Below are 7,468 nucleotides of genomic sequence, written 5' to 3'. Positions count from 1 at the left end.
GGTGGACACCAAGGATGGATGGGCAGCCCTGAAAAGGGCTCAGTAAGCCCTTGCACCAGAGGTGCCGCTCCTCCTGGAATAGTCCCTACATATACACGATCCCTGCTAACACATCTCTAACAGGGGGTCATCCAGCCCTTGCTTAACTACTTCTGGTGGCACAGTGGATGGAGCACTGGTCCTGGAGTCAAGAGGACCTGAGTGCAAATCTCATCTCAGACACTTAATAGCTGTGTGACCATGGGCAAGTCACTTAACCCCACTTGCCTTAAACATCTGGGACTATCTCCAGTCGTCCTGATATACATCTTGCCACTGGATCCAGATGGTTCTGGGTGAGAGAGTGAGGTTGGTCACTTAAAGCCAATTCAGTGCAAGTCATGACATCACCCCGATGCCATGGTCCTCTTCAAGAATGAAGGAACAGGGGTGGCAAGTCACTTAACCCGAATTGCCTCACTTAAAAAAAAAAGAAGAATGAAGGAACAACAACCACTTCTGGTAATGGGAAGCTCACTACATTTTTTGGGGGGGGGAGCAACTTATTATTTATTTATTTTTAATATTCATTAAAAATTTTTTTGAGTTCTAACTTATCTCCCTCCTTCCAGCCGTCCTGCACATGGAGAAGGCAAGCAATAGGATATCAATTATACATGTAAAATCATGCAAAACATTTCCATATTGGTCATGTTGCAAAAGAAAAAAAAGAAGAAAGTTGTATCCAGACTCCATGAGTTCTCTCTCTGGAGGTAGGCAACATTTTTCATCATGGGTTCTTCAGAATTGTCTTGGATAATCTCCTTATAATAATAATAATAATAATTTTTGCAGGACAATGAGAATTAAGTGACTTGCCCAGGGTCACACAGCTAGTAAGTGTCAAGTGTCTGAGGCTAGATTTGAACTCAGGTCCTCCTGAATCCAGGGCTGGTGCTTTGTCCACTGTGCCACCTAGCTGCCCCTCACATCCTTTTATACTGTGATTTCTGGTTCCCTCACTATCTTAGTCTCTGTCTCTTTTGCATATGCTCCAATGGTCCAAAGTCCTTCCTGAAATGGGATACCCAGAACTGGTCTGATGTGCTTACTAATACCATATTGTGTCAAAATGGAATCCCACTTTCCTTTCTGTGGTTCTCAATACTCTTCTCCCTCCTTCTGACGCTCATTGCCTACAGGGACCTACTCTTGTCACTTCTTCCTTTTTTTTTGCGGGGGGGCGGGCAGTGAGGTTTAAGTGGCTTACTCAAGGTCACACAGCTAGTAAGTGTCAAGTGTCTGAGGACAGATTTGACCTCAGGACCTCCTGAATTCAGGGCCAATGCTTTATCCACTGCACCACCTAGCTGCCCCTGTCACTTCTCCTTCCTAAAGCTTCAGGAGAGGGATTGGAATTTTATCTCATCTGGACTGGCTCTACAGGAGACGCAGGTGTGGATTGTCTCTGTGCTTTCAGTGTGAGAACAGGGGCTATATTTTTGGTGCTTTCTGCTTGGACCAACGTAATCAGGGATGGGACCAAGAAGTCAGGATACTTGGAAACACTGCCCCAGGACTATTTAGGTTGCTACTTTCTAAGGGGACCTTGCCTAGAATAAGCTGCACATGGAGCAAAGGCTACTGGGAGGTGACAGGCTGAACAGTTCCATGAGTAGATGGGTACTTTATTTCAGGGACCTGAAGGGAGGGTTAATGGAAACATGGGACTGAGAGTTTATGGAGAGAGACAAGGAGGATGCAGCTAGATGGGGGAAGGAGAGGAAATAGTTCCTGGAATGAACAGGAGAATAGAGGCATGGAGACCCAGGGACTGGTATGGAGGTCTGCAGGCTGAACCCTCTGGAGGCCAGGGGAGGCTGGGCTCTGCTTGACAATAGAAAGGTTCTTCTCTTTAGCCTGGAAAAAAGAGACTCATTTTTGTCACATCATTGGACTTGCTCACATTTCCTCCCACACCTTTCCCACTTCTTCCCATCCTCTCCCTCCATCCCCCAGGGGTGAACCAGACAAAGAGATTTGAGGGAGGGAATTCCCCTCCCTTCCTGGGTCCTCTGCCAGGGAGCAGGAAATGTGGGCACAAGTGTCACATGGACAGATCCTAGAGAAGTCCCAGGCATTTTGGCCCCTGCCAAAGAGTCACCAATTCTCATGCTCTCCCGCTCCTATTGGCCCATCTGAGACTCTATATTTTCTTTTACATCACCTGGAGAGAAGAGATAGTCATGGAGCCATGGAAGAGATCCTTGAGCTGGGGAGTAGGGAATCCTCCCAGCCCTGAACATAGTGTTATTTATAGAAATGCATCAGCTAGATGGACAGAACACCAGCCCTGGATTCAGGAGGACCTGAGTTCAAATTTGACCTCAGACATTTGACACTTACTAGCTGTGTGACCCTGGGCAAGTCACTTAACCCCAATTGCTTCACCAAAAGTGGCCCTGAGCCCTACAGAAGTCTTACCCCAGACCATGCACTTTCCAATACACTGCATCTTGGAGTGGAAGTTGTTGGCATTGCCCCCACAGCCCCCATAGATGAAGGGTTCGCACTTCTTGGACTTCCTGTTATAGTACCAGCGTAGGAAGTAGCCTCGACAGAAGCCTTGGTCTTCCTGGGCCTTGCATAGACCTGAAGGGAGAGAAGGGGCCATGGAGATGGTGGTTGAGGCAGATGAGGCATCTGTAGGTGACATTTCTTATGATTTAGAGCCATGAGAGATCATCTAACTTAACCCATTCATGATCTAGATGGAGAAATAGAAGCTCAGAAAGGAGAAGAGATTCCAGGACCACCTAGCTACCAAGACACAGGGCCAGGCAGGATTGGAACCCGGGTTCTCTGATCCCCCAGTCCAGAGTGTCTCAAGTGTTCAATTGCAGGGGTTCACCCAGCCCCAACCTGGGTACCGCAGGCACCTGAGAACAGCACCACCTCTCTGCTCTAAGTAATACCTACTTATGGGGTTGGTATACAATTCCCACAAGAAATTTATCCCCAGTGGCTGGTTGCCAATCCCTACTAAGGTAGGAGCTGATAAGAGCCCCCTCTTAGGAGGTAGCATTTTTGGTAGGGAACTCTGGGAAAAGGAAACTCTGTAGATACAGAGGTTGTTACAATGAAATGGGAAGGATGAACATAGAATATCAAAAAAGAGAAAATAGAACATCAGAGTAGGAAGGAATATTGGAAGTCAAGCAGTTCAAATCATTAGTTTTTTTGTTTTGTTTTGCAGGGCAATGAGGGTTAAGTGATTTGCCCAGGGTCACACAGCTAGTAAGTGTCAAGTGTCTGAAGTCAGACACAGGTCCTCCTGAATCCAGGGCCAGTGCTTTATCCACTGTGCCACCTAGCTGCCCCCTCAAATCATTAGTTTTAGAGGTTAGGACAACTGAGGCCCAGAGAAGTTAAGTGATCAGTTATAAGTTAAGTTATGTGGTCAGGGTAACATAGTCAGTCAGTGTCAGAGATGAGACTTAAATCCCATTCCTTGGATTCTTCTTGTCCAGTGCACCTTCCCTGTCACCCTGCCATCCTGGGGTGACCCTCCAAAGGACACATTTCAGGGGGTAAGACAATTACTCATTGGGGGAGATTATTTGGGCATAGTGTGTAACACCCTGGACATCAGAAACAGCAAACTCATGGCCAAGTGAGGCCTGCATTCCCAAGTGCAGCCCAAAACAAGATTAAATAAATAAAATAAATATATTTATAACATATAAATATAAATAGTATATAAATACAGTATTATGAGAGAATATACAATGTAAAACATACTATAAATATATTTAGTTATATTATGTATAAATGTATAAAATAAGTAAATAAAATATAATTCTGTATAGATAATGTTAATTTGTGATTTTCCAAATCAATATGTAGTCTACTATTTGAGTCAGCCAACTAATATAAAAAGTTGTACCTTACCTAAAAAAATAATAATAGTTGATATATATAATACTTCAAGGTTTGCAAAGCACTTTACATATATAATCTCAGTTGACCCTCAAAATAGTACTAAGGGGAACTATAGGAATTATTGTATATGTGGATATTATATCCTTTTCAAAGAAAAGGAAACTAAGGCTCAGGTTAAATCACTTACCTGAGGGGGTAGCTAGGTGGCGCAGTGGATAGAGTACTGGCCCTGGATTCAGGAGGACCTGAGTTCAAATCCAGTCTCAGACCCTTGACACTTACTAGCTGTGTGACCCTGGGCAAGTCACTTAACCCCAATTGCCTTACCCCAAAACAAACAAACAAACAAAAAACTTACCTGAGGCCAATCAGCTCAGAAATCCCAGAAGTCTCTTGACTCCAAGTATATCATTCTCATAGGCTAAGATTCTGCATCTCCTGGTAAACCTCCTTGATGGAGTTGAGGGAATGATGGAGTGTGGAAAAGAGGATGCAGGGGAGAGATAGGAGAAATCCCTGCTCTTTATGGAGTCATGAAAAATCAGAGCTGAAAGGGCCTCTTTTGGAGATCATTTCATCCAGACCATTTATTGCACATAGGAGGAAACTGAGGTACAGAGAAAAGTGACTTACCTGCCAAAGACATACAGGAGCCACGACCTGGATTTTGAGTCCAGGCTGACCGAGTCTTTTTCTATGGGACTGCAAGCTCATCAGAGAAGTAGATGAGATTGAATCAATTTTGGGGGGGGGGTCTTCTAAGAGATAGATGATACCCTTCCCCAGTCCCAGAAATGATAGTTGTCCGTGCATACTATATGCATCCTACAGTGGTTCCTTGGTGTGTGTTTGAGCTAATGGGACAATTGAACCAGGCTATTTATTGATGATACCCTGCTCTTTAAGCCCGAGCTTTGGTGGGGATGGTCCACTATGCAGATTCTATAGCTCCCAGGAGAGTGGGGAGTGGGAGAAGTCAAGGATGACAGAGTTTTTTTGAGAGGAGGCATCAAGGGGCTAAAAGGAAGCTCTCTGGGATCCATGTGTCTCCCTTGTCCTGGGGACTTGGTCCTCTCTGAGCCCCCAGACTGCCCCTTTAGGAGAATTACTCCTGAGATTTCAGCATTAAACAGGGGCCAAAAGACCACCTATCATACTTCTTTCAAGAGGCCAAACCAGAGCAATAGGAAGGCAACTTTCCTGGGCTGGAAAAATGACTCGTGACTTTTTCTTGGCTTTTTCCATCAACATTTTTTTTTTAATTGTAGAGGAGGCATATTGGGTGAGCTGGGAAAAAAACATTGACTCACTTTCACCACCTTGATCTAAGGGACTTGGAAGTGGGAAAGGATTATTTTTGATGATTGATGCTGGGGAAGCTGGGAACTTCTTCCTTTTTCTCATTTCTCACTCACTTTGCTTCCCCCCCCCCCGCCCCTCCCCCCAGCAAAGATTTCAAGATCTAGTCTCTCAGGATGGGGCTGTCAAGTTTGCTCAATCCTAGGACAGGGTGGGAAGAGCTTGATGGGGTGGGTGATGGAATCCCACCTGGAGAAATAAACCCTTCTGGGAGTCCATCCTCTAGAATCACTCAGGTCCCTCCCTGTGTCTGATCTCACCCACCTGATATAGCCTTCAGTTCTGTCCACAGGGTGAAGAGTAGCACCAGGAGGGTGAGAGGTGCCCAGGATCGCATGGTGTCATTCTACAGACAAGTGTAACCTGGGGAGGGTACTTATACCCTCTCATGAAGCCTGTGAGGATAAGGCTGGGAGCAGGGGAGGATCTCAGAAGAATGAAGGCAGGGCATGGAGTCTTGACTCATAGCCAACCCCACAATGATCTAGTTCCCTGATGCTGCCCCAGGGTCACAACCTCCCAGCGAGCACATGTACGGACACTGAGTTCTCTGGAACAGGCTGTCCATCCATCAGAAGTCATGCTCTGGCTATACCCCTCTTGGATCTTAATCTGATCTAGCATCCCAACCTTAGCTGCCACAAGGATTTGGGACTCCCACCTTGTGCCTTCAACATGCCAGTTCAATAACTATCCATCGAATTAATAAATCATCCATGACAGTATACTCTCAGCTCCATTATCTTCAGGATGTATGAAAAGAAATGAAAAAGCATTTATCAAGCACTTACTGTATGCTAGGTACTGTGCTACATGCAAATAGAAGCAAATAGAAGTGAGCAAGACTGTCTTTGACCTTAAAGAGAATGGAAGCTTTCTTGGAGGGAAAGATGACCCAGAGCGGAGGAACTGCCAAGGAGGAGGATTGAAACCACCCCACAAGTAACTGACTTTCAGGAAGGGTCATCATGATTTGACTGCTGGTCTCTGAGCTAGAGTCAGAAAGCAGGAGGGGTGGGGAGAGAGGAAGGTAAACATTCATGCACAGCAAGGAGGCGGCTGGAAAGTGATGGCTGGCCTCAGATGGGAAGATAATAATAACAATCATTGCAGTTAGATCAGGGACCAGTCACAGAGGGAGGAAAAACATCACTTCTTTACTAGATGTTTATGTCAAGTTCCACCCCATCCCCTTAGCCTACCCCACCCCACCCCATCCCACCCTACTCCACCCCACCCTACCCCACCCCACCCACCCCACCCCACCCTACTCCACCCCACCCCATCCCACCCTACCCCACCCCACCCTACCCCACCCACCCCACCCTACCCCCACCCTACTCCACCCCACCCTACCCCCACCCCACCCCACCCCATCCTACTCTACTTCACCCCCCCCATCCTACAATTCACCCCCCACCCCCACCCCATCCCACCCCATCCCCTTCCATTTTGTTCAGCTCCATTCAACTCTGTTGCTATTGTTCAGGGAACAGCACAAACAGGTTGATAATGAAAAGGGAACAGATGCAACTCAACCTGAGGTTGAGTAACCTGAGGGAGGGGGCACATAAAGCTGTTGACTCTTCCAAATCTACTATAACTTTTTTTTTAATGTTTATTATTTTTTTTTGAGGCAATTGGGGTTAAGTGACTTGCCCAGGGTCACACAGCTAGTAAGTGTCAAGTGTCTGAGGCCAGATTTGAACTCAGGTCCTCCTGAATCCAGGGCTGGTGCTCTATCCACTGCGCCACCTAGCTGCCCCTGAAATCTACTATAACTTTAAGGAAAGCTTGGCTGGGATCACAGGAAGAAGCAGGAGAAGTGGGAACATGCATTCAATTTATTCAACAAATATTTATTCCACTCCTACTGATTGTAGAAGCAGTCTCCATTTTAAAATAGATTTTTAAAAAAATCACTTTTACCTCCAAATAATTCCCTCTCATAGACTTCTCCCTTGTACACGTAAAAGACTTGTCTTTTTGTGTCTAGATTTCCTACCTCAGAAGTACCCGGTTTCCCTGAGTTCCCTCAAAATATGGGTAGGACTAGCCTATTGTTGCTATGAAGTCCTCTTGAATTAAGATTTGTCATCGAGTTGATCTGAGTTTTGGTGCCTTTTAGTAACAGTTTCCTTTCTCTTGTTAGGTCCATTGTATATATTGTCCTGCTTCTTCATTAGTT

General features: G+C 45.8%; 1 protein-coding gene across 1 annotated transcript; it reads right to left on the bottom strand.

The window, feature by feature from the left end:
* Positions 1–1,600: 1,600 nt before the first annotated feature.
* On the bottom strand, positions 1,601–5,676 carry LOC122739784 (PI-actitoxin-Axm2b-like). Its single transcript, XM_043981472.1, has 3 exons — positions 5,545–5,676; positions 2,464–2,631; positions 1,601–1,899 (listed from the first exon to the last, which is right to left on the bottom strand). Exons 1-3 carry the CDS (start codon positions 5,615–5,617, stop codon positions 1,895–1,897), a joined length of 246 nt encoding a protein of 81 aa, XP_043837407.1. The 5' UTR covers positions 5,618–5,676; the 3' UTR covers positions 1,601–1,894.
* Positions 5,677–7,468: the final 1,792 nt, after the last annotated feature.

Source organism: Dromiciops gliroides, chromosome 2 (assembly GCF_019393635.1).
Source record: "Dromiciops gliroides isolate mDroGli1 chromosome 2, mDroGli1.pri, whole genome shotgun sequence".
NCBI lineage: Eukaryota > Metazoa > Chordata > Mammalia > Microbiotheria > Microbiotheriidae > Dromiciops > Dromiciops gliroides.
Note: the sequence above shows the minus strand (reverse complement) of the source record. Positions and strands in the feature narration are given on the sequence as shown.